The sequence below is a fragment of the Zonotrichia leucophrys genome, chromosome 6, assembly GCF_028769735.1.
Source record: "Zonotrichia leucophrys gambelii isolate GWCS_2022_RI chromosome 6, RI_Zleu_2.0, whole genome shotgun sequence".
NCBI classification, from domain to species: domain Eukaryota; kingdom Metazoa; phylum Chordata; class Aves; order Passeriformes; family Passerellidae; genus Zonotrichia; species Zonotrichia leucophrys.
In genome coordinates, this window is record NC_088176.1 from 31,966,361 (window position 1) to 31,993,519 (window position 27,159).

A 27,159-nucleotide genomic window follows, 5' to 3' on the forward strand; every position below is an offset into this window, starting at 1 on the left:
GGTTTTGAGCCATCCCCAGTGGCCACGTGGACGTTTCCTTCTGACAGCAGGAATGGAGACTGGTGCAACTTCTGGTTTCCTTTAAAGGAGCTTTAAAACAAACCATCACTTGTTGTAAAGTGGAGGCTCCATGTTCTACTCATTACTGTGGCTCCAAACGTCAAAGCAGCCAGCACTTCCAGCATCATTGTCACAGTGCTCTGCCCTGGGAGGAGAAAATGCCCTGGCTCTGCTGGGAATGACAAACAATGCTGGCACAAGGAGAGGCAACAGGGCTGAAATCAAAATGCTTGTGTTTATAATAATTGCTTTTACCGTGGTCCCTGGAAGGCTCAGGGTCCTGTAGGGTGAGGGGCTGTTTGGGTCATTAAATAAAATAAAATCAAACACACACCAGGAAAGGTTCTGTTTGCTGGATGTGTTGGTCATCTTGGCTTTCCCAGCTTTAGAATCACAGAATAAAACAGGAATAGAACAGGGCATAATCCCAGTCCCCAAAGGGTTTGAGGGCTGTCAGACTCCTGCACCAGCCAGACTGACACCACCACGCTTGGAGACCGTGTCACAGACTGATTCTAATTGGGGAAAACAAAAAAGAAATTTATAGGCTTCTTTTTCAGCTGCAAATTAAATTTCTTCCGTCTTGTCAACGGCTTTTGGATGGCCGCTGCGGAAGGATCCTTCTGGTGAGACAAAAAGGCTGCAGAAATAATAGAAATGAACGTCTGCAGCCGAGGAGCTTGACTGAGACTTGAAAAGTTTGCTTTGGGTGGGAGCCAGGTCCTGCTGAGGTCTGCAGGAGTTTTGCTCTTGGCCTCGGTGGGGCCGAGCTTTCACCCTCAGAGATCATGTCCTGAGGAAGAATTTAGTCTAAAATAATCCTCAAAACTTGTGTTGTTTGACTCCCATCCAGGGGTTTTTTTGGAGGCTGAGTGGCTTTGTGTTTCTGATTGACTTGGGTTTCTCCTCTTGGCATCTCCCAGGGATGAGCCCTCAACGGAGGGCCAGGAGGCACAAGGGAGGGTCAGGCCTCAATCTGGGCTCCCAAACCAACAGATTCTTTAATTTATGGGGTGTAGGACTTGTTGGGTGCGTGCTGAAGCTGCACATCTTTGGAGGGAGAGAGCCACACCAAGGTGACAGCCAGGACCTGGTGGCATCATTGGGGATGGAGGGTCCTTCCCTCCCCTCTGCTGATGTCCCATCAAGCAGGCTTTGGAAAGAGGAAAGAGGGAAATGGTAAGAAGCAGTTGGATTCCTACTCTATGTGCCTGCTGTTCTTGATGATTTTCCCCTCCTTTTCTTCAGGACATGGTGGCAGGAAAAGCAATTTGTCCAATTCACAGCCCTGAAGCTGCTGGAGATGCAACCCTTTCCCCCAACCTGCTATAGTATCCCACTTAAATCATACATAATTATCAAGATTTAAGTTTTCCTCCTGAACTTGATTGATTCCACAGCAGACCCTGAGAAATTAATTTCTTTTTATTTTTTTTAACTGAAAGAGGGTGTGAAATCATTTTAACAGATTCCTTTTGGAAAACCTTGAAAACTGTCTAATAAATAGATCTATAGTGTATAGGCTTTCTTTGGTTGCACTTGAAGTTGTCCAGCGTGGAGTGCATGACTTAGATTCAAAAAATAAATTAATCTGTGAACCAGTGACTGCAATACAGGGACCATCAACCACCAAGAGGCTTCTTGAAATCTCTGCTGAGCTGGCCTCTCTGAAAACCGTGGCCTTGCGTGGGGAAGAATAACAAGAATAAAAGGAAATCTGAGAATTATTTGTCTTGCGATTATTTTTAGAAAAAATAATTTCTCTTTTTTTGCTGGGAGAACTTTCATTTTTCCCTGCTCTCAAATAAAGCAGTGAGATGGTCCTGCTGTGCCTCAGGCTGTCCTCTTAAAATAAAGGAAGGGCTAAAAAGATGGACCATCTGGAAGCCTGTGCAGAAGGAGCGTGCCAGAGCAGGCTGACGTGCAAGAGCATCCTTTGGATGTATTTTTGAACACTGGTCAATCCACTGAGGGCTTTTTTTATCGTTGTTTTTTTTTTTGTGATGAGTTGATGGCAACTTCTCAGAGGCTTTTGCTGCATGCTGCAGCGCTGGTGGTTATTCCATGAGAGGCTGAAAGGGAATTTTGGGACGCGCTGTTTCTCCCTGGAAGAAGCCTATGACTGGCACCAAAACCTCTCCCAGCTGAGCTTTGGGCTGATATTCCAGCTGGGACTGGCTATTCCTCCAGGTCAGTGGTCTCCAAACTTCTTTTTATTATGCTCCCCTCTGTGCAAAAAATATTTTTAAGCAGTTGCGTGTGTGTGTTTATAAATTACATAACGTGCTACTGCCATCCAGGTATTTCCTCCTGCTGCGCTTTGGATCATCTTGTGCATCCCACTTTGGAATCTCTGCTCCAAGGGATCATGGCCTTCCTCCTCCTCCCATTTTGTTATTTGTCTTGAGAGGCCTTGTTCCTGTGGCTTCAAAGGGTGAAGTGGGAAATTTTCCATTCTGCTGGACTTTGTGGGACTGATGCATTAATCAGCAGGCTTTGCTTCATTTCTGTCCCTCAGAGATGGGCAGAAATTTGACCACATTCCTGGGAAAAGGGATGAATCTCCAGCACAGGCAGCACTCTTCTTCTTAGGTTGTGTCCTCAAGTCCCAGCCCTGGACTTGATGCATCCCTAGGGAAACAAGGCAGATTTTAATATTTTTTTTTTTTAGGAAATGCTGGGGAAATCTGGTTTTTTATAATGCTGCTGGTTCTGAGTTGATGGTCGGCCTGGATAACCTTAAAGTTCTTTGCCAACCTTAATGTTTCTATAATTTTTGGTGGAAATTTTCATGCCCAACTGAAATTTTTGTGGAAATTTTCATGCCCAGCCAGCTCCACCTCCTCAAATACTCCCAGTGCTCCAAGCAGCCCCCACGAGGAGATGGTTCCTGCTCCTTTGGAGGGTGGTGGAGAGGGGCATTTGAAGGCTGGTGATTTTTTACAAGGACAAGTGATGGCACTTTCCCTCCTCTCATCGTGGTCCCTGTAGAAAGTGCTGAAGGACTAAAGGGCATCACAGTGTGGGGGCACTTGTGCTGTTTGTTTCTCCAGCCATATGTACAGCTCAGTCCTTTTTATAGTGCCACATATGGCACAACCAGAATTGAATTTTTCATCAGAATTGATCTGACCTGTATCATCCTGTTGGCTTTAGCAGAGCTAATTCCAACACTCTGAGATTAGGAGTGAAAATATGGCCCAGTTAGTGGAGGAGCAGATTCTTTGCTTCTTTTTTTTGCCAGGGTCAGGATTAAATGTGTGAGATGGTATTTCTTGTTTGAACTCAGATGTTTATTAGTTCTTATCTATGTCACAGCCTCACAAACCCTGACTTCTACAGCACTTCCCTCTGACAAACTAAAAATGGAGCCCCATCTCTCTCTCTGCAAGGCCTTTTAAGGACAAACTGTCCAATTAAGAAATGACCCTGAATTATTTTTACTTTTAACCCAATAACCAACCACCCATGGCCTGCAATGTGGGCTTTGTTAACCAATTACACAAAACCACCCAAACCCAGGGAGAAGAAGGTGAAGAAGAATGTAAAGAAGAAGGTGAAGAAGCAGGACCAAAACCTCCATCTTCTTTATTTATATTACTATATTCTAAAACCTTGAACTCTAAGTTTCCCACCGTGTGATATTACACACTTCTATTCAAACTCCACACCCATTATCCCAGATCATGGCAAGAATTGAATTCTACCATTCATTCAGATAGAACTGAATTCTATTATTCAGTTTTGGAAGCTTCTAGACAGCCTCAGGTCAAATGCAGCGTTCTCTTGGGGGTCAGAGCCTGTCAGCACAGAAAATCTGAAACTCTCAGCAGCCAGGGCTCCAAGAACTGTGCCCAGTTTGTGCCATTCACACATGGCACGTGGTGGAGGCTTGGATTGCTTTTGTCTTGCATGGGATGTGGTGCAGGGGGGGCAGGAAAGCAGCTCTGCAATGCTGGGGCTGGTGGCTCTGGCTGTGTTTTATGGAAAAGAGGAGGCTGAGGGTGCTGCAGTGGGATGCTGAAGGCTCCTGGGCTCCTGTGTCACACAGCAAACTGGGGCAGCAACAATGCCAAAATCACTGCAACTGGTAAGCAAAACCTGCCCTTGTGTTTAGAGTGGGAAAAAACCCTTTTGGTGGTCTCTAAATCTCCCCTCACTCCAGCCAGAGCTTCTCTCTTCATCTTGGCCTCTCAAAGGAAGAAACAGCTCTGATGGGCTGCTGACAATTTGAGAAGATTAGAAACTGTCCTACAAGATTAGGAAGCTGCAAGAAATGGGCTGTAGCTACTTTCTTTCCCAGTGCTCTCAGCTGCAGCTGAGAATCTAGACCAGACTTTATTTTTGGCAAGGGGGAAAAAATAAATCTCCTTTGATACTGTGCAAAAAAAAAAAAAAGAAAAAAAGGAGGAGGAAAAAAAAAAGGCAAGTAAATGTTAAGCCTTGTGCCTTGAGCAAGGATCTCTTCTGCTGTGCAGCAGCAGCATTTTTAGAGCTGAAATCCACTTGCTTTGATCGCTGATGGGAAAAAAAAAAAGACATAAAAGGGATTTATTGCGAAATAATGGATTTGATCCCTGGTAATCCTTTCTTTGGGATTAGACTTGGAATATTATTTTTGTGATCTCTGGAATTAGACTATGCTGGCGTAACAAACCAGAGCATGTGAGTTGCTCTGCAGGATGAGGGTGAGCTGTGAATAGAGAATTACTTGCACAGAACAAAGCAGATGATGAATTTACAGTTCTATTTTTGATTACTCAAGGCCTACAGGCAAGTCTAAAACCCAGCATAAAACCAACCCCAAACCAAGGCAGAAAAGACCCCAGACCTTCTCTTCTTTGCTCTAACTGTTGGTTAGAGCTCCTTTTTTGAGGATTTTCCCATTCATTGGGATTTAGGAGCTTGTGCCCACTCCTGTTGGTGTTGCTGTGGACATGAGATTAAAAATATCACTGGAAACCTCCTTGGTGCAGGTTCTGGTGCATGGCCACAGTGATCTCCAGGGAAATTGGTCAAACCTGGCTTTCTCTGCCCAAAGGGTGACTCACAGGTAAAGTGCTGAGAAATCTTCCTGGGCAGGTCATTTATGGGGCTCTTAAAACAGAATAGGTGCAAAATGTGCTGTGAGGCCTTGATGCGGAACTTTGAACTCCCAAATCTTACAAAGGAAGCTGTTTCAAGGAATTTATCCCAGTTTTCCTGCCAAATTTCAGCTTTCTGCACTCAGGGGTAGCTTTTAAACTGGGGAGGAATTCTTCAGTGTTGGGCTTTGAAACAGCTGATATTTAAAAAAAAACCAAAACCACCACAAACAAAAAGAGCCGTGGGCAGAAAGGAAGCCATGGAAAGGGGAAATATTCACTGCCTGCCCCATTCCTGGGTGTGCTGCTGGAATTGCAAAGGTCATTTTGTCTCTGAACTTTGCCCAGGCTCCCAACCTCACCCTCAGCTGTGATCCCAGGGTGGCACAAAGGCATGGCTGATTAAGGAAATGAGCTCTGGAGATCCCCTTGGCATCTGGGGCTGCTGCTGTGGTGCCCTGTGCCAGCTGCTTCTCCAGGGCCTGCTCCTCTTTTGGGAGCTGTGGAGAGCCCAGGACAAGTTATCAGCTTCCCCAGCACTGTGTTTCCTGGCAAAATGTCACCTCCTGGAAGTGCTGGGGGTAGGATTGCTGTGCTGGCTCTGCGCATTTGGGGAATTATTCATGGAGTGCTCGGATGGGGATCCCTCCCAAAAACCACTTCTGGGCAATGTGATCCCTTAGGAAGCAGTCAGTGATTACAACTCATTTTCCAGAGGTAAAACAGTCTCCTGTTCCCTCTGGGGGATGAAAAATGTGCTAATCCTTTCCAGTTTTGGCTCAGGGAGGGTGAGCTACCTTTCCCAGCGTTGGAGGGTTATGGATGAGGAGCTTGGAGCCCATCCTGCTTGGCTGGGGCTCAGGAGCTTTCCTGGAGCTCTCCGTGTCTGGAGGTGGTGCTGACAGCCCTGGGCACAGCCTGCAGCTGGCACCACTCCCTGGATCTGGCTGTGCCACCTGGATTCCCCAGATCCAAGGGCTGGCACCACAGCAGCTCCCCTTGGAATGCTCAGGGAAGGATGATGCAGGTGGGAATGGGATGGGGGGTGTGGTGGTGCCTGTTTTGCCTGCTGGCACAGAGCTGGGGGCTTTGCTGGGGATGGTGCTGCTGCTGGGGAGTGCCCAGCAGGACCCCCACCCTCACTACAAACCCTGGTGGTGATGCCTTTGGTTTTAACTTTTATCTTTTTATATTTCACTTTTATATTTTTCAGATTCTGTGCTGCTTTAGTGGGTAGATCTGAGCTTCACATTAAGGCCTGGTGAGCTCTGTTCACAGAGCAGGGAGACAAAACAATTCCTTTCCTAGCTGGGGAGCAAGGACAAATGATCCAAATTGTCACGGACATATTTTATGAAAAATCCTTTTGCTAGGATTTTTTTCTCCTGAGAAGCTGAGAAGCCTCAGAGGAAAAGAAAACAATGATTATCTGCTGCTGTGGAATGCAGCAGGTGCATCTGTGATTGGTCCATGTTGGTTGTTTCTAATTAATGGCCAATCACAGTCAGCTGGCTTGGACTCTCTGAGAGTCACGAGCTTTTGTTATCATTCCATTCTATTCCTTTCAAGCCTTCTGATGAAATCCTTTCTTCTATTCTTTTAGTATAGTTTTAATATATAATTTTCTTTTAATATAATATATATAATAAAATAATAAATCATCCTTCTGAAACATGGAGTCAAGATTCTTGTCTCTTCCCTCATCCTGGGACCCCTGCAAACACCACCACACAAATCTCAGGCCCAAGAGCACAAACAACGTGGGCTGAGGAGACAAAAACAAGCAGGATGGGACTGCATAACCTAAAGCTGTAATTGGACAATTAACTCCAAGATGCAAATGGAGCAGAACTGATCACAGTGACAGACCCCATGACTGGTTGTGCATTTTGTGCCCATTTTGGTTCACCTTGGGTGCAGCCCTGGCTGGGCTCTTGTGCTGCCCAAGGTGGATCCATGGAGGAGATCCTTTTAATAAATCCCTGCTTTATTCTTTAACTCTGTTCCAGGCCAGTCTTCCCAAGGCATCAGTGGTGCTCCAGCTCTGCCTGTCCCCCTTCATGTCTCTCACTCCTTCCTTCCCTTGCAGCCTCCTCCATGGAAAACCACAATTATGGTGATATCAGCTCTAACTCAGCAAAGGATCTGAGCTCCAACCTTCATTTGCTTTCTAGATTTGGACTCCTTGATCCTAAATTCCCTGGCAGCTGACTGGTGATGCTTGGGAATTTTCTTGGAGCTGATGGCAGAGTAGCCTGCCTGCACCAGGGGTTTGTGCCAACCCAAGTCACACCCGAAGGATCAGCAGCTCATGGTTTGGGCTGTCTGGAGTAGAGACCACACAACTATTTACAAGAACGTGTAGCAATATGACAAGGGGGAGCAGCTTCACACTGAAAGAGAGAAGGTTTAGAGTTGAAATTAGAAAAAATCCTTCCCTGTGGGGGTGCTGAGGCCCTGGCACAGGGTGCCCAGAGCAGCTGTGGCTGCCCCTGGATCCCTGGCAGTGCCCAAGGCCAGGCTGGACAGTTTATTGGAATGGGTTCCAGTTCACAGCAGGGGTTTAGAATGAGATGATCTTTCACTGATCTTCTTTACTTTCAGGAAGGTGTGTGTGTTTGGGCTATTTGTGGGCACAGCCTTGCAAAAAACCACCTGCCTCTTGTGCTCTGAGCTCTGGAAAATTTTTGAGAGCTGAAATCTAGAGAGATTTCTTTGGTTTCCAAAGAAACCTTCACCTCTGACTTTTATTTCTACCTTCAGTTGTTTGGCTCTCAGAGCTCCTCCCAACAGTGGCTTGAACCAAAACCACAGACCCCAGAAAAATCCAAGGAGAAATAGCTCTTCAACATCACTATTAGATCTCTATTGTCTTCACTCTCTAAGTTCTCTTTCCCTTTCACTGGATCCAGGAGAAATAAAATGTTACGAGCAGTTGCTTTGTGTTCTTCCCATTCTTTTTTTCCCTTCCTCCCCTTCAGGGTGAGTCAGGGTGCTGAGGTTCTCAGAGAGGCTGGGAAGAGGAGAAGAGGAGAGTGCCTGATTTCCAGGGGCATACAGAGATGTGTGACAGATGCCAACATCTGGCCACAGCTACAACAAGCAAAAATTACAGGTGGTGTTTATGATCAGGAAGAATCTCCATTTATTGGCCGTATGAGGCATTCACGGATCCCTTAAGAGAGAAAAAAGGCTCAATTTTGGTTTGTTTTTTTTTTTTTTTTTTTTAATTAGAAGTGTCTGATAGAAGAATAAATCCAGACTAGTCCAGGGAAGGACACTTGTTTTCCAAAATCAGGCCCAGTTCCAGCCAGGGATGGAGATTTATGGCACAAACTGACGTTGTCTTGATCCTGTGATCTAAGGGTTGCCAACCTTGCCATCTCTCAAAATATCCATTAATTTCTTTTTTATAATATTTTATTTATCATTATATTTTTATTTCATGATTTTTTAATTTAATGATATTTTATTTATAATGGGGTTTTTTTATTTATCATTATATTTTATTTATCACACTGCTTATCTGGGTTGGTGAATTGTTGAGTATTATCCCATTATAAGTCAAGGTAGGTCTGGTTTCTACTCTGGAAACACCCAAAACAAATTGCTTTTAATTAAAAATGACCTGATAGAGAATGAGTGTAGACATTGTCCCACCGGCCTGTCCTGAGCCTGTGAATGCCTCAGAGCACAGGGAAAATAAAAAAAATCCAGTCAGGATGATGCCATGGCCATAAATCCATTGATTTAGAGTCAGAGTCCTCTTTAGCATCAGCTGAAGAAAACCCAGGTGAAGGAAACAGGAACAGACTGCAGAGCAAACTGGTGGTCCAAGCTCTAAGATCCACCTATAAATTATAAAAAACCTCCTTTGGCTGATGGTGCCAGGCTGCAAAATGGTATCAGCTTCTGCAGGGGCAGAGGAACATCTGGGTGCAGATCTCCTCCAACCCCCCAGGCTCCTGGGCAAGCTGCTCCTGCCCTTGAGGGTGTGTTTCAATAACTGATATTGAAAACCCTCCATGACAAGCAGAAGCTGATGGGGAAGCATTTCTTCATTCTCACAAACCATCACCCCCCCAGATACATTTTATGAAGTGTGGGAAGCCAAAAAGCTGAAGTTTAGTTTCCACTGTTCATTGGTTGAGTTTTGCAGAGTCATTTTTCTCGCCTAAAAGTGGAGCAGTTCTCCGCTCAAAGCTGTGCTACAGACCCGATTCCTCTCTGTGGCCTGCTCACCTTGCAGGCAAGGGCAGAGCTTGCTGATCTAGCAAGCCCTGACTGCTGCTTTTCCCCACCCCATCACTTGAGAGGGTTTCTCAGACACACCTGTGTCATGACCTTGATTTTATAATCATTCTCATGAGGGGGTTTTCACAGGGAGGAGGAGGAGGGGAGGTCCTGCTCCTCTCAGCCCCAACCACAGCCTGCAGAGCACCCCAGGCTGCTGAGCAACCCTCAGCTGGTAGAATGTCAGAATAATGGCACAATGGAAGTAAAATGACTGATTTCTGAGTGAGCCCTTTCCTTTGGAGTAACACTGCCCTGCCAGGGGAAACCTTGGGGTTAAAACAGGGGATGTTTCACAGGAGGCACCTGGAGCTGCTGCAGAGAGCCCAGGGGAGGCACCAGCATGGGCAGAGGGATGGAGCAGCTCTGCTGGGAGGAAAGGCTGGCACAGCTGGGGGGGCTCACCTGGACAGGAGAAGCTCTGGGGTGACCAAACTGGGGCCTGAAGAGCTGCAAGAAATATGGAGAAAGATCCTTTAGAAGTGATGGAGTGACAAGGGGAAATGGCATCCCAGTACCAGAGGGCAGTTCTCTTCTGTTCATGGGGCAATTTTCTTTATCTCTTCCACAACCAACCCTCCCTCCAAGAGATCTCTTCTGTTGATGGGCCATTAATTATTAATTATCTCCTGTTCATGTGCCATTAATTATCATTTGTCTTCTATTCAAGGCCAGTGAGTGTCCCTGCATGGCTGATCCAATCCCATCATCCCATGGGGAGATGCTCCGCCCAGGGGAGGAGCCAAGCATTCCTACCTGGATCCAATCTGAGCTTTGGGACCCCACAGCAGCCTTTGCCCCCTGCACTGCCAGAGGAGCAGCTTTGTGCTGCCCTGCATGGCCAGAGGGAGCCCAGGCCCATCTGCAGCAGCCCTGGAGCTGCAGAGGAAAACTCCCCCCTTGTGCAGGATCCCTCTGCAGCAGAGCCACAGCTGGCACTGCAGGAGGGCTGAGCCCCCATGGATGGGGCTGGGACACCCCCTGGCACACAGGGGGCAGGGCATGGTCTGGCTCTGTTTATCTTTTTGTACTATTGCATTTGCATTTTAATTTTCCTAGTAAAGAACTGTTATTCCTATTCCCATATCTTGCATGGGAGCCCCTTAATTTCAAAATTATAATAATTGTGAGGGAGGGAGTTTACATTTTCCATTTCAGAAGAGCCTCCTGCCTTCCTTAGCAGACGCCTTTCTTTCAAACCAAGACAGATGGTCTCTGGAAAGAACTTGCCCATTGCTCAGGAGCATCTAAAATGCTGTGAGGAATCACCAGCAAAGGGAGGGAGAGCACCACGATGCTGCAGCACAAATCCACCATGCCCTGGGAGCAGTTTTAGTCTCCCCAGCTCAGAAGGGAGGAAACAGAGCTGGGAAAGCTTGGGGAAGGATGGAAGAACTGGAATGGCTTCTGTAGGAGGAGCTATTTAAGCCAGGTTGCCTATGACTGTCCTGCTGTAAGAAATTGGAGTGTAGTGGATGGCACCAACCTCAGCTGGAGACAGGCTCAGGTTGGGCAGGACAAGGGTGCTGCTCTCAGGACACACATTTCCCCTGCAGAGTCCCCTGGTTTTGGGGATGCAAGGAGTTTTTGTGAGGTTAAAAGGGTGATGAACGAGTTAATGAATGAGCAGGGTGCTGATGGCTTCCAAAATGACCCACTTCATAAAACCCCTGAGCAGCAAAAGAAGCTGCAAGAGCCCCCAGGTGAAATTTCCCTGTTTTCATGTTTTCCTTGTTCCTACACCTCTCCCCGGGTTTTTGGGCAGAGTTCAAGGCAGGGTATGGCCTCAGGGGATTTGCAACAATGCAGACATTGTCACGCTCTCCTGGCACAGGAAATCAAAGAGACCTTCCCTCTTGAGCACGGATGTGATGAGCAAGTGATTTCTGCTTTACATCCTCATTCAAGCTGAGCACCTGATGATGAAGCCCAGAGTTCAGAGACTGAGGGATGGAAAAATTCATCTCCCCCAAACCATTCTGTTTCAGGACACCTGTGCCACCAGGTTTCTGAGTAAAATAACTACTCACAGGCTGCCTCAGGATCCAACCACAGAGCAATGTTGGCAGGATAAAAGCCAAGTCAGCCAAAATGCTGAATAAGCAGAGAAACCTGTGCCACTTGCAACGTGTTCTCAGCTTCTTTTGCCAGCAGAAGAGGGTCCTGGGCTTGTGGGTGATTCACTTTGTGTCACTTGGCTCCACCTCAGAGGTGAGGGTTTCGGAATTACTCACAGCCCCGTGCTAACGGAGCGGATCGGGTGATGCTGCTCAAGTTTTGCACCCTTTGAACCCAAAGATGTTCTGAGCAGGTGACTTCAAAACGAGACCTCCACACTCTTTTTTTTTTTCCCTCCCCCAGTTTGAGGCAGGTTTCATTCCAGTGAGTCCTTGTTTAGACTGGGTGGCTGGTATTGATTGAGCCTCAGCACAACAATCTCAGTTCTTCACTGGGAAGGGACAAGTGGGCTTCAATTATGGATGACACAGAGCTCTTAACCATTGCCCAGGCATCACAAATTCATTTCCAAAATCCTAGAGCCTGTCTTTTCTAATCCAACTCACACAAGGAAGGAAGGATTCTGCTTTGGTACAGGTTGCTTGGAGGCCTGGGCATGATCTGGCAGAGATGGAACCAGGTGGAGTGCATCTAAAAAGTACAACCCTCTTTTGACTCCTGAGATTTTACCTCCCTTCCCTCAATTTCCTCCCCAAGGAAACTAGAATCTAACACACAAGAACAAAAGAGAAAAACCCCCAAGCCTTGCTTAAACCATATATCCAAAACTCTTGTAAATGGAAAGTTTGGAAGCCAGAGAAAATTATTTGTTGTGCCAGATAGGGCTATTTTCAAAGTCCTCAAGTGTATTCCTCTGCTCTTCTCTCATTAAAAAGCTGCAATGGACACTGCACAGATGTGTTTTAAAGGTGTAAAGAGCTGCCCAAGAAGCTGGAGGGATCAGGAGATACTGTTGTGAGGACTGTGGTGCCTCAGCCTGGCTGGGATGCAGCTACAGGGGAAAATACCCACCTTGATCAGTGTAGATGGATTTAGGAGGTGACTGCAATTGTGAATTCTCCTTCAGCCTGTGCTTTCTGCTGAGTGGACGCTTGGTTTATTTTCCCTCACTTCTCAACTACATGGCCACCTTTGTTTCAGCCATGAAGCCTCCTTGGCCAAACAAATATTTTTATTAATACTCATCAGCAAAATTATAAACAGATACTGAGAACCACGGGCTCGGCTCTGATTGTTTGACCTTTAGTTTCTACTGACAACAGCAAAGTAAACAATTTCTGTGGGGACTCAATGCTGATTTCTGCCACAAATAAATTAGAAAATGAGATGAACATAGTGAACTTTAATTTATTAAACAGAGACATGAAGCCATTGAAACTGGGAGCTGCCCTGGAAGAACTGATACCTGTGGAGCAATGAGTGTCCCTGGCAAAATGCTGCTCTTTGCCCATCCTGCAGGTTGGATTAGGATGGATCTGCCCAGTGGTGTGGCCTTGAGCTGAAGTGGACTTGAGAAGGGTGTCTGCCCTCCTGAGCAGTGCTCTGGGTGGGTATTCAGGGGCAGATCTCCCTCGAGGAGCATGAATGGGCAGGGAAGTTTCTGTGCACAGTTCTGGTGTTCCAAGAAGGATGTGGAACTGTTGGAGCAGGTCCAGAGAAGGCCATGGAGCTGCTGAGGGGGCTGGAGCAGCTCCCCTGTGGAGCCAGGCTGGGAGAGCTGGGGCTGTGAGAAGGGTGTGGGGAGACCTCACAGCCCCTTCCAGGGCATGAAGGGACACAGGGAGGCTGGAGAGGGACCCTGCATCAATAACTGGAGTGGCAGGACATGGCAATGGCTTCCCAGTGCCAGAGGGCAGGGTTAGATGGGATATTGGGAATTAGGAATTGTTCCCTGTGAGGGTGGGCAGGCCCTGGCACAGGGTGCCCAGAGCAGCTGTGGCTGCCCCTGGATCCCTGGCAGTGCCCAAGGCCAGGCTGGACTTTGGGGCTTGGAGCAGCCTGGGAAGGTGGAACCACAGTGGAAGGTGCCCCTGTCATGGCAGGGGTGGCACTGGATGGTCTTTAAGTTCCCTTCCAACCTAAACCATTCTCTTCATCTGTAATTTTATGATCCAAGCAGAGCATGGAAGTAAAACCCCAAATCCCACTGCTTTATAGCCAGATAGGAAAACGCTGAAACCTCAAACACAGATGAACCTGCAGAGAAAGTATAAGGCAAAAAGCCCTGTTTTTGGCATAGCTCCTGCCCTCAGCAAAGAGCAGGAGGCAGGTGGAGTGCTGCTGAGGCTGTGTGGGGATGGCTGGCCCAGCAGGCAGCCCAGGCCTGCTGCAGTCACAGGGTTACAGCAGCCCCACGAGCTGCGCTGACCTTTCGGGAGCTCCCATCCCTCCCCCACAGCCTGGGACAGCTGTAAACATCCCCATCATAAAGACACAATTGTGAGATCCCATTTATTTGCCATTAGGAGCCGGCCTGGCACGGCCCAGGGTTGCCCGAGGGGCTGGGCCAGCCGGGCCTGTCCCTGCCCTCCTGCCATGGCCAGGGACCATGGCAGGCCACAAGCGCCTCTGGGCTGTCCCTGAGCCCCTCCTGGCGCCAGCCTCGCTGGGACAGCTCCTGCCAGATGGAAACAACAGCCCAATTCCCTCCTGGCCTCTCATCAGCTCTTCCCATCCCTGCTGCTCCCCTGGGTGCAGGCGCTGAGGGTGGGGAGGAGGGCAGGAAGTTGCTGACGCGGGCGGTTGGATTTGGGTTTGAACACCATCCAGAAAGGAGCACCAAATATTAGTAAACAGATCAGGAAGCGTTTCCGTGTTGGGCAATAACTCTGCTTTTCCACTGCAGCCATCACCTCCAGGGGTTTTTCCACCAGGGAAAAAGACCCCACTGGGTTGCTTTGCTCAAACATCAGCAGAGCGGATCGTGTCATGCTGCTCAAGGTTTGCACCCTTTGAACCCAAAGATGTTCTGAGCAGGTGACTTCAAAACAAGATATCCACACTCCTTTTTTTTTCCCCTCCCCCAGTTTGAGGCAGGTTTCATTCCAGTGAGTCCTTGTTTAGACTGGGTGGCTGGTATTGATTGAGCCTCAGCACAACAATCTCAGTTCTTCACTGGGAAGGGACAAGCGGGCTTCAATTATGGATGACACAGAGCTCTTAACCATTGCCCAGGCATCACAAATTCATTTCCAAAATTTCAGAGCCTGTTTTTTTTCTCCTTCAGGTCCTGCCCTTCAAAGGATGTCTCTGGGCAGGTGCTGCAGCAGGATTCTGATTTGAGCATGTGTTGTATTTGTGGGGTTCCCCGTGGCGAGAAGGAATGATGAATCTGACACCATGTTCTCAGAAGGTTAATTTATTATTTTATGATACTATGTTATACTAAAGAATACTATACTAAACTATACTAAAGAATACAGAAAGGATACTTAGAGAAGGTTAAAAAGATAATAATGAAAACTTGTGACTCTTTCCAGAGTCCCAACATAGCTTGGCCCAATTGGCCAAAGAGTCAAAACAACTCTTACCAGAATCCAATCACACAATCACCTGTGGGTAAATAATCTCCAAACACATTCCACATGTGAGCACAACATAGGAGAAGCAAATGAGATAAGAATTTGTTGTCCTTTTTCTCTGAGGCTTCTCAGCTTCCCAGGAGAAAAATCCTGGGCATAAGGATTTTTCCAGAAAATGTGAATGTGTCAGGCATGGGTCTGATTCTTGCAGAGCACAGGGTGCATGCTCCTGGACATCCCAAGGGATTACAGGATCCTGCAGCCATGTCCAGCATCTCCACCATGATCCAGGCTGAAAAGGAAAGGATCAGGATGCTTGGCCTATATTGCTTGGGAAAAGAAGATTATGAAGCAGTTTCCCGGCCGTGTGGTGAAGAGGGAATTACTGAATTCCGTGGGCTTGTCAGGGCAGGGACAAAAGGCCTGTCAAGTCCTGCTGCTTCAAGCTGCAGTCAGTCCCGTTAGGAAAAAGACACAGGAATGAATCAAGCACTACGTGAAATCCTGGTCTTACCCTTCCTCAGCATCCTGGGATGAACCCAAGCTGCTCCTCTTGCAGCATGTGAGGGAAATAAAGCAGTCCCTGATTCTGGAGGAATGAACTGCCCCAAATCTGTGTTTCTGTGCTCTCCACCATGGCTTCCACTCAACAAATTCAAATTTAGGGGCTTGGATAAGAAGCCTGTGGTCAAGGGCTGGTTTTGGAGAGAAGACCTCAATTTTGGGCACAGCACCTCCCACTGCTGGTGTAGAGGGATGCTGATGTGGGATGGAGGTGGCACCAGCATGAAGAAGAGGAGCTGAGAGGATAAGGGTAAAATAATTTCAAATGAGACAATCCTGACCCACAGCTATCAGCAACCCTAAAAGCAAAGGAGGAAGAAGCAACAGAATTTGTCTTTTTTCATGTTGAACTCCATGAGATGGTGTGAGAAACCATCTGATCTAACACCTCGTGTGACCAAGGCACTGTGACTGCATGAATCATCCCACACAGACACCTGGTGATGCTAAAGGTGACACTGTGACACCCACAGCTTACCACTTGTTTTGCCACTGGTGGTTTTCACTGATACCATCAGTGCTGCCTGCAATAACTAACACATGGCATGTCCATTTGAGAACCAGGGTCTCCGGGGAGATGCCACCACACCCTTGTGCTCTCACCATTTCAGTCTCCTTCCTACACTTTGTCCTGCTTTTTCTGGTTTACCAAGATAAGGGGCCTGTCTCACTCCAACCCCTGCCACGGGCAGGGACACCTTCCACTATCCCAGGCTGCTCCAAGCCTTGGAAACTTCCAGAGATCCAGGGTGCCACAGCTTCTCTGGGCACCCTGTGCCAGGGCCTGCCCACCCTCACTGCCCATCCTGGGCATCCCTCAGCCCCAGCAGCAGGGAGAACAATGGGAGCAGGAAAAGTGAATCCTGCAGGACCAGCTTTGTTATAAAGTGAGGGAGCTGGCAAGGGGCTCAGCCTGGAGCAAAGGAGGCTCAGGGGGCCCTTGTGGCTCTGCACAACTCCCTGCCAGGAGGGGACAGCCAGGGGGGGTCGGGCTGTGCTGCCAGGGAACAGGGACAGGACAAGGGGAAAGGGCCTCAGGCTGGGCCAGGGGAGGCTCAGCTGGGACAGCAGCAGCAATTCCTGCATGCAAAGGGTGAATTAGTTCTTATCTATGTCACAGCCTCACAAACCCTGAGTTCTACAGCACTTCACTCTAACAAACTAAAAATGGAGCTCCATCTCTCTCTCTACAAGGCCTTTTAAGGATAAACTTAAGAAATGACACCTGAATTATTTTTGCTTTTAACCCAATAACCAACCACCCATGGCCTGCAATGGGGACTTTTTTATCCAGTTACACAAAACCACCCAAACCCATAGAGAGGAAGGTGAAGAAGAAGGTAAAGAAGAAGGTGAAGAAGAAGGACCAGCCTCTGCCCTGAAACCTCCATCTTGTTTATATATATTACTGTACTCTAAAACCTTAAACTCTAAGTTTCCCACCGTGTGATATCACACACTTCTGTTCAAACTCCACACCCACAATCCCAGTTCCGTCATTCCATTCTGGAATTCAATTCCAGGCCTTGGCAGGGGCTGCCCAGGGAGCTTTGGAGTCCCCATCCCTGGAGGTGTCCCAGGAAGGGCTGGAGGTGTCCAAGGAAGGGCTGGAGGTGGCTCTGGCTGGGGACAAGGTGGGCATTGGGATTCCATGGGCAGGGAGGGCATTTCCAAGCTCGGGGATTCTGGGATTCTCTAAACACCACCCAAAAGCACCCCGAGGGAATTGCTGGTGCAGCCTCCTGGCCCAGCTGGGAAGCTGATGCCAGGTTTAAGGAGCTTTTCTGGCTCTGGGTTGGAGCTCAGTCGTGTGCTCAGCTCCTGCAGGGCTCCTCTCCAGCTCTCCTCGCTCCGGGGAAAGCGCCGAACGTGCCGGAGCGTTCTAACGAGCTTTCCAAATGGTTCCTACCCCTCTGCTCCCAGGCCAGGCCTGCATGGAGCAAACAGAGCTGTGCCGAGGCGTGGATGGAGCTGGAATCCTTCCCCAGCCGTGGCCAAGTGGGAATAAGAGTTACTTCTTTATAGCAGATGTGTAGCTCAAAGTTCACCATAAGGGCACTCACATCGAGAGCACAGCGTGTATTGTTCTGCAAGAAGGCTCAGCTCAGCCCTTCAAAAGGCTCTGGAACAACTAATTTCATTATTCAAAGAATAAAGTGAGGCAGAGGGAGCCAAAATTAACCCTCTGCCTGCTCCCTGGAAGCAGGGATTTCTTTAGCACCCTGTGCTCACAGATGCAGGCAGAAAATCTGCCTTACAGTGTCCCAGCTCTGTTTTTCTCACTAGTTTAGAAGTTGGATGCCTTATTCCTCTCAGAATGACTACCTGGACCCAGGCCAGGCTGAGCACCCCCACATGAAGCCCTCTGTGTGTACACTGCAGCAGCAAATATGGCTCAGGATTTTCATCTCCACTTATGACCTCCAGGGAAAATCCAAAGCAATTTTTTTTTTTTTTAATTATCCATACAAAAATGGTCGTTCTTTTACTGGCCAAATGAAAAAATAATAGTTGCAGACAAGAAGGAGAGAAGAAGACAAGTTCACAAAAGGAAAATTCACCTATTTTTAGGCAGATTTGAGCAAAGAAAAATACACTCCTTTAAATTATGTCCCCTTCTTGGCCAAGGATCGCTTGACCATGTGGCTGGGGCATGAACTGTTCCTGAAATTCTCCCTGCCTGACCAAACTCCTCTCTGTGGAGCTGAGCCGCTCACTCAGCATCAATCCTACCTGTGAGTTAAGTTCTGAGGGAAAAGCCCAGGACACCTAAAGGAAATCCCCCCAGAGCATGGGTGGATAAAGAGTCAGTCAAGGACCATGTGCAAATGGGTCCCTTTCATTTGCTGCTTCACTTCCCACTTCCAGCACACAGAGCAGGGGGTGCAATTGAGACGGGGCAGAAACCCTGGGCTTCTCCTCAACCCAGAGCTGCTCAAAAATCCTTTGGTGAGTCCCTTGGCAATGGCCAGGGACCGCCTGGGGCTGTGATGTGTAACAGGGATTATTTACACTTGCTCCCATCCTGCTGTGCCTGCAGCTTGCATTCCCAAGCTGGCCCCCAGGACTGCCTTTAAATCGAAGGAAAGTGGGATTTGCACTACCCAGGTGCGCTGAGGGAGGCAGCAAACCCCAAATGACCGGGATGAGGGGTGCTGATGATCTGATTTGGACCAGACTCGCTCCAGCTCTCCCTGGACAGAGCAACACCCGCGCACAGCCCGTGGCTATTGCAGCATCACATCTGGGAGCAGCTCGAGAACAAAAATCCCTTTGTCCCGGCGTGTTCCCGAGGCTCCATCCCTCCCGTGCCGGGGAATGTGTGAATGCTTTGCTGCAAACGGGAACTGGCTAAATTCGAGGTGCTGAGCCGGGATTTTCTGCGATGGAAAAGGTGGAGAAGTGTGGGGAATGGATTTATAGAAAATTTAAAAAACTTAACAGAAGGCGCATATGTAGACTTTGAGATAAGAAATGCTGGCTTAGAAATGCCATGGAATAGGACAGGTATTGTTAAGAGAGGAATAGAGCTAGAAACAAGTTTTAAAAGGTAGTTTTCTATATAAAACTAGATACTTTAGAGAAATGGAATTGTGAAAGATACATTGAGGTAAGATTTACGAGGGGTAATTTTAGATGATTAGTTTTAAGGTATTTACAGCATAGTGCAGCTAAAGCTGATAGAGAGATAAGAAACACTTATAGTGTATTGTAAAAGATACAGAAACAGTTTCTGATTGTGATGGTGTGAATGATAACATCTGTATCATCTCACTCGTCTCATAAGACTAAAAACAGAATGAAAAGTTTAATAGAATAATGGAATAAAGAATAAAAGAATAAGCTGCCCCATCTCTGGGTCAGAAAAGAACATAATCCGACAGCACAGGAGAGTGGCCCATCCCCTCCTCTGCCTCCAGCTCATCCCCTTTCCCTGCGCTCTGACTCGGGAACCAGCTGCCAGGACAGAGGCTGACCTATATCCAGCTCTGACTGCCCACCACGTTTTGTTTTTGTTTTTTTTTTAAACCCATTTTCCCCCAGATCTGTTCTGAAAAAGGACGGTCAAACCCCTGCCCGTAGCGCTCGCATCCCCGCAGGGAGCCCTCGGCGCGCAGCCCGCGCCAAGGGGGAGATGCGAGCGGCTGATAGCGCTGAGAAAGGAAGGATGTCGGGCCCGGCACAGGTGAGGGAGGAGGTGCCGCGGGGCTGGGCTGCAGCCCTGAGCACGGCAGATAATGTCAGGCTGAGCTGCGGTTCACCGCAGCGGCCCCGTGACCGGCCCGGCGGTCGGGCGGCGGGGGAACAGCGGAACGGGCTCGTTTTCCCACAGCGCGGCTCGCACGGGGCTGGCTGAGAGCCCTCGGCACTGAAAACCCTTCCCCAGAGCTTCGGGGATGAGGGACAGACACACACACCCAGCTGGGTTTTTCCATGGGATGAAAACTGGGAAAGGACCAGGAGCCTTTCCAAGGGTCTCCAGGAGTTTCATCACCACAGCCTCCAAGATGACAGCAATTGTCCTGCATCCCTTTACCCAACATGAAATTTCTCCACTGGGGTTGAGCCCTCAGCACTAAAAACCCTTCCCCAGAGCTTCAGGGATGAGGGACAGACACACACACCCAGCTGGGTTTTTCCGTGGGATGAAAATTGGGAAAGGACAAGAAGCCTTTCCAAGCATCACCACAGCCTCCAAGATGACAGCAACCTGTCCTGCACCCCTTTACACGAAATTTCTCTACTGGGGTTGAGACAGTGTTTAACCCATGCAAGTCCTCGGCACTGAAAACCCTTCCCCAGGTGTTCAGGGATGAGGGACAGACACACACCCATGGGGTGAAAACTGGGAAAGGATGAGAAGCTTTTCCAGGGGTTTCATCACCACAGCCTCCAAAATGACAGCAACCTGTCCTGCACATGAAATTTCTCCACTGGGGTTGAGCCAGTGCTCAACCCATGCGAGCCCTCAGCACTAAAAGCCCTTCCCCAGATGTTCGGGGATGAGAGACAGCCACACACACCTGGCTGGGATGAAAATTGGGAATGGACAAGAAGCACGAGTTTTTCCAAGGGTCTCTAAGGGTTTCATCACCACAACCTCCAAGATGACAGCAACTCGCCCTGCACATGAAATTTCTTCACTGGGGTTGAACCCTCATCACTAAAAACCCTTCCCCAAATGTTCAGGGATGAGGGACAGCCACACACACCTGGCGGGGATGAAAATTGGGAAAGGACCAGAAGACTTTCCAAGGGTCTCCAGGGGTTTCATCACCACAGCCCCCAAGATGACAGCAACCTGCCCTGCACATGAAATTTCTCAGTGCTCAATCCATGCAAGCCCTCAGCACTAAAATCCCTTCCCCAGATGTTCAGGGATGAGGGTGACAGACACACACACCCGTGGGGTGAAAATTGGGAAAGGACCAGAAGCCTTTCCAAGCGTCTCCAGGGGTTTCATCACCACAGCCTCCAAGATGACAGCAATTGTCCTGCATCCCTTTATCCAACATGAAATTTCTCCACTGGGGTTGAGCCATTATGGGGATTTTTGAATGAGTTAGAGATGGGGCTTCTGAATTGGTTTTGATGATGTGGTTTACTTCTTTTACATAAATAGGAAGGGTGAGTTTGGCTCACATATTTATTGTATGGTTTAGAAGGTCATAAGACCCCTAGTTACAAGACTTCTTAAGGATTTATTGACTAATAAAACAAGGATATTTACGTTTTTTACTTAATCTTTAAATATTTTGTCTTATGGACTCATATTACAGTGTAAGCTTTCTTAGCCAATCATGTTAAAACACACAAACCTACAGTACTGCATTCTAAACTTCTTGTTTACCCTTGAAACTACTTTTATTTTTATATCTTTAAGATTCTAAACTTTCTTATTTTTAGTTAATGTGTCTCTGCTTTAAACTATAAATCCACATTCTCCCTTCTAGCATTGAAGTCTGGAAGCCTTTTCCGAGGTCTCAGATCAAATCCTGTGTTTAATTCCAAGCTTGGCCTTACAAAGTTCTGAGAGCTCCTTGCATTTTGGATTCCACAAGCCATAACTCTCCCCCTGTTTCAATTTATTTACCTCCAGGGGAGAAATTTTTCTTGGAGCTTCTTGAAGATGAAGCCAGTCACTCTCCCTCCTCCTCCTCCTCCTCAGCCAAGGGGCTGCTCCATGCCCGTGGGGCTGATCCTGGAGGTGCCACCTGAGAGCGGGAATGAAGCACAAATGCCAAGGAGGATGCCAGGGAGGAGCTGCAGTGATCAGGGCACAGCAGCAGCAGAAGGCTCTGGGATTTCAGCTCTGCCTCACAAAGCGGCTTAGGGACAGCACAGCTGAGCCAGGGGATGGATTAGAGACAAAACCGGCTCTGGCTCCGGGGAAATCTCTGCTCGAGGTGCTCAGAGAGTGCCATGGTCCTCCCCTGGGAGCAGCTGGGTCTGTCCCAGCCTCCCTGTGCCCTGTCCCCATCCCTTGGAGCTGGTCACTCTGGCATTTGCAGCCCAGCACACGCTGCCCTGGCCCAGGCAGCCCCAGAGCCCTCGGTGCCAGGCTGGGGATGGTGACCCAGACACAGCCAGGGTGGCACAGGGTCAGGTTCCTCTTCCTTGCACTGACTCAAGGAGGAAACTCCTCTGGCAGTGTCACACCCCACGCTGGTGGCACTGCAGCAGCAGAGACTTTGAGTCTGGGGCTGCACCAGCACAAGGCTGCCCCTCCACCCAGAGGAAATGTGGTCACAGGGGTGCTTTCAGCTGGGCAGCACCTCCCACCTGCAGCTGACTTTTAAAAATAATTAAAAAAAAAAAAGAACTCAACACAAAAACCCCCAAGTCTCCAAAACTAAATTAATCTCTTAAATTATTTTCATATGCTTGCGCAAAACCATGGCCTGAGTCTCTGGAGACAGAAGAGATTTGTCTGGTTGATTTCCTGGGATTTTCCCTGCATGGATGTGACTTTTGATGGCAGAGCCATCCATTGCAGGCCTGTTCCCATATTCCCTGATCCCAGAGTTAGAGCAGTGGCTGCACAGGGTGCCACAGGCCAGCCCTGCCATGGGATATTCCTTGGGTGGAAATTACCAGAACTGGGAGCTGGAGGGCTATGAGAACCCATGGCCCTGGCTTTCCTTGTGATGAGGAACACAAGAACATCGTGGTCTGGGAGCTGGGAGGCTCCAGCCCCACTTCAGGGTGTGCTCATGGCACAGATGAGAGCAGACACAGCCATGCCCCTTGTCTGGGAACAAGCAGAGAGAGGCTGGAATGGATGGATCTGCCACTTAATCAAAAATCAGGGGAAATCCCAGGAAATCAAGCAGACAAGTCTCTTCTGTTGCCATCCTTCTGGATACAGAGGGCTCTTTGAAACATCACCCTGTGTGGGAACTCCACATCTCCCTGCTCCCAGCATTCCTGCTGCCCAGCGGAACACATCCAACAACTCTTCCTCTCCACCTTAAAAAAAAAAAAAAAAAACAGGTAAAACCAAGCAGGTTTTACCTAAATCATCTTAACTGGAGGGATGCTGCAGAATTGTTAGACTGGCATGATATTTTCAGCAGCAATTTCTGCATGCAAAGGGTGCTCAGGCCTTGGCAGGGGCTGCCCAGGGAGCTTTGCAGTGCCCAGCCCTGCAGGAAGGGCTGGAGGTGGCACTCAGTGCTCTGGGCTGGGGACAAGGTGGGCATCATGGGCTGGCAGGGATTCTCCAGCCCCGTTGATTCTGAGATATGAGGAAGGAGCAATTTGAGACTCACCAGGATTTGAAAAAGCTCCAACTGAACTCAAAAAGCATCTCTGAATCTGTGATTTGGGTACTTTGAGGCGTCAGGGTGACCAAAGCTGAGAGATTGGTGAAAGGAAAAGTCAGAGACATCTGCACTGGTCTGTCACTGCTGCTGCTGATACAAAGCCCCTGAAAGAGCATCACAGCCCTTCAGAGAGCAACCATTGAGCCAAAGACACCTCATATCCAGTTTTCTGCCTACTTTTAAAATTAACAAGTCTTAAATTCTTAGTGTCACTTAAAATACTCCACAAGAAATGGCCAAAGGCAGCAGTAAATCACAGTGGTCAGCTGGTGTGACACAGGATGTCAGATTTGGGTGAAATAAGAAAAACAGAGGCTGAATTGTACTCCCCTAATGGTTTAAATCCTGTCTGCTGTATTTTGTTATTTTCAGCGCTGTGGTAGAGAGGTACTAGACTTGTGACACGTGACTGAAGAGGAAGGGCAAGTTAAAATGCAATTTAGAATAAATAAATTATTTCTTGGTTGATTTCTGAGGAATTTCTGAACCCATCCAGTGTTATCCCCTGCCATGGGCAGGGACACTTTCCACTGTCCCAGGCTGCTCCAAGCCCCAAATTCCAGCCTGGCCTTGGACACTTCCAGGGATCCAGGGCCTGCCCACCCTGCCCACCCTAATTCCCAATATCCCATCCATCCCTGCCCTCTGGAAGTAGGAAGCCATTCCCCCTTGTCCTGTCACTAGAACAAGGAGAAAATAAGGAGTTTCCAGTGAATAAACTCTGCAGCTTCATGGATTTTTGTGGTGCTTCAAGTCAGGCTCCTCTCCTTGACATAATTTTCATGGGCTGTAAAAGTATCAGGAGACCTGGCAAGAGTGCTGGAGCTCTGTGCTTCTGCCTACAGCCAGGGAAAGTCTTATTTTAATCAAAGCAACCACTCTGAGCACAGATCCTGGAAAATTCAATTTAATTCCATCCCAATAATTATTCCAGTGCACTGATGCATCTTCCTTTATTTGTTTCTTCCAAGATGATGTTGATGTTAAACTCAAATTCGATCTATCACAGCAAAAATTCATAATTAATCTAGAGAAATTTTAGCAGCCTGAGTTTGAAATTGCTGTAAATGAGGCTTCACAGCCTCTGCAAGGCTCATGGCAGACTCTATGCAGCCATCAAAGTTGGAACGAGTGAATCCATCACCCCCACAGATCAGGAGAGGCTGAGTGTGAAGAATCATCTGTCCTGGACAATTGGGCACAGCTCTGGTGACCTGAGAATGACAAACATAAAGGGAGTGGGGAGAGAAAGTATTTAATTTACCTGAATTTCACACCAGAAAGATCTGAGTTCCTGAGAAGCACATCACAGAACCACAGGATGGTTTGGGTTGGAAGGGACCTTAAAAATCATCTCTGCCATGGGCAGGGACCTTCCACTATCCCAGGGAGCTCCAAGCCCTGTCCAGCCTGGCCTCCACTCCAAAAGATCCAAACATTAACCATCAAATACCACAGTAAAATATTTACTTCTGGGAGATGAATAATTAGAGTAAAACTTGACTGTGTGTGGAAATTTAGAAACTGTACAGTTTGTTGTGTTTTATTCTCAGTAGACATGACTTGTCTGAGATCCAAAGAGGTGTGAGGGTGATCTCACATCAGCAAAGTGGGGCTTGCAAAATCCCAGACAGGTTCAACCTCCTGTCTCAGGATCACAGAACCCCAGGATCCCTGAGGCTGGAGAATCCCTGCCAGCCCCTGGAGTCCCAGCTGTGCCCAGTGCCCACCTTGTGCCCAGCCCAGAGCACTGAGTGCCACCTCCAGCCCTTCCTGGGACACCTGCAGGGCTGGGCACTGCAAAGCTCCCTGGGCAGCCCCTGCCAAGGCCTGAGCACCCTTTGCATGCAGAAATCGCTGCTGCTGTCCAACCTACTAAAGCATGATAGTCTCACAATTTTCTTTTGATCATTCCATGGATTTCCACCCAGTAAAGCATTGCTGTATCTCCTCATGGGACTATCAGCTTCCAAGGAATTGTAACCCCTCACCCTTTATTCAGCTGAACAGAGGAGTCTATCCAGGTATGGCAAATCCAGAGCTTCTCCTTCAGACTAGTTTTAAATCAGTACTTAATTTATTCCTGAATTTTTCTCACTGATCAAGCTGAGGACAAACAATGCAGAAAGACCTGACAGAAAAAGTCTTTTTTGAGTGTCCTTTCTCTTTGGCTACCCAGTGTTTATTTGGTGCTGGCTGCACCAAACAGCTCCTACCCCTCCTGGTATTTGGTCAAAGATCTTGGAGGTGTTTTCCAGCCTCAGCAATTCCATATAAAGTGCCTGTGCCAAAGGCACACGGTGGGTTGGGAAGCTGCTGGCTCTGAATGCTAATGGTGCCTTCACCATAATTAGAGCAAAGGGGATCCAGAGCTGCAGCTGTGCTGCTAAGTAGTGTCAGTAGAATTTTGGAAGTCCTAATCCCTCATCTGCCATGGATAATTGTAATGTCTGCATTTTAATCCCAGGATTGTGTTTGGCCATGTGAAGGATGTTACAGCCGGATTTAATTAACGAGTAGGATAAATCCCAACTAAAAGAGTCAGGGGAAACAGGCACCCATCTTATCAGTTCCCTTGGCCTCTGTGGCAACAGCTTATTATAATTGAAAGTAAAGAGAGCTTTAGGAGAAAGAGGGAGCTCTGCCCCAGATATTTCATTCAGGCAGTGATTATTTTATAGGGTGGCTTTAGAGATCTCTTTATTGAGATAACGGGTCTGACCTACACGGACTTATCTGCAACCTAAGACATATTGACATTCATCCACCAAATTACAGGCTGGTGATAATTCCTCCTGTGGCACCAGCAGCTGCTGGACTCAGAGCCCTGGCTGGCAGCAAGAACTGGATGGGGTTTGGGAGCCCTTTCCAGAGCTGGATCTATTGTATTTGCAGGGACTGCCCTGACGAAGGCAGGAATGATGCATTTGATTTCATGTTTTTAGAAGGTTAATTTATTACTTTATTATATTAAAGAATATCATATTAAAGAATATAAAAATATTAAAACTATATTATATTAAAGAATATTATATTATATATATAATTACATATATATAATTATATATTATATAATTATATATATTATATGTAATTATATTATATTAAAGAATATTATATATACAATTATATATATTATAATTACATATAATAGAATAGAATAGAATATACTTACATTTATATTATATTATATTATATTATATTATATTATATTATATTATATTATATTATATTATATTATATTATATTATATTATATTATATTATATTATATTATATTATATTATATTATATTATATTATATTATCCTAAAGAATACAGAAAAAGATATTTACTGAATGTTAAAAAGATAATAATGAAAACTTGGGACTCTTTTTAGAGTCCCGACACAGCTCGGCTGTAATTGGCTAATGAGTAAAAACAACTCACACCAGAATTTAATTAGGTAATTACTTTTGGGTAAACAATTTTTAAATACATTCTACACCAGCAAAACACAGGAGAAGCAAATGAGATAAGAATTGTTTTCCTTTTCTTTGAGGCTTCGCAGCTTCCCAGGAGAAAAATCTTGGGCAAAGGAATTTTTTCAGAGAATGTGAGTGCCACATGGATCCAACTCTCCCCTGAACTGATAAAGAGGAACTTAGAGAACACACCACAATTTTTGTAGGTTTTATATAAGTAGTAATACCAGTGCTGAGGTTGCTTTTGCAATCCACCAGTACTTTACTTGCAGAAAAATAAACTTTGTGCTAACCAGACCAGGTTCCCAAATTGGATGCAGATCAAGGCG

At 47.3% G+C, this 27,159-nt stretch overlaps 1 protein-coding gene across 5 annotated transcripts in view; it reads right to left on the reverse strand.

Annotated features, from left to right (window-relative positions):
* Positions 1–2,293: 2,293 nt before the first annotated feature.
* The window catches only part of RNLS (renalase, FAD dependent amine oxidase), a 78,683-nt gene continuing 53,817 nt past the window's right edge, over positions 2,294–27,159 (reverse strand). For 4 of the 5 annotated variants that reach the window (XM_064716596.1, XM_064716598.1, XM_064716595.1 and 1 more), the window contains one exon: positions 24,259–24,581. In XM_064716596.1, the coding sequence (XP_064572666.1) occupies positions 24,390–24,581 (192 nt within the window). In that variant the 3' untranslated portion in view covers positions 24,259–24,389. Of the gene's footprint in view, positions 2,692–24,258; positions 24,582–27,159 lie in introns of those variants that run through there. The other variant, XM_064716597.1, reaches the window with a different exon arrangement.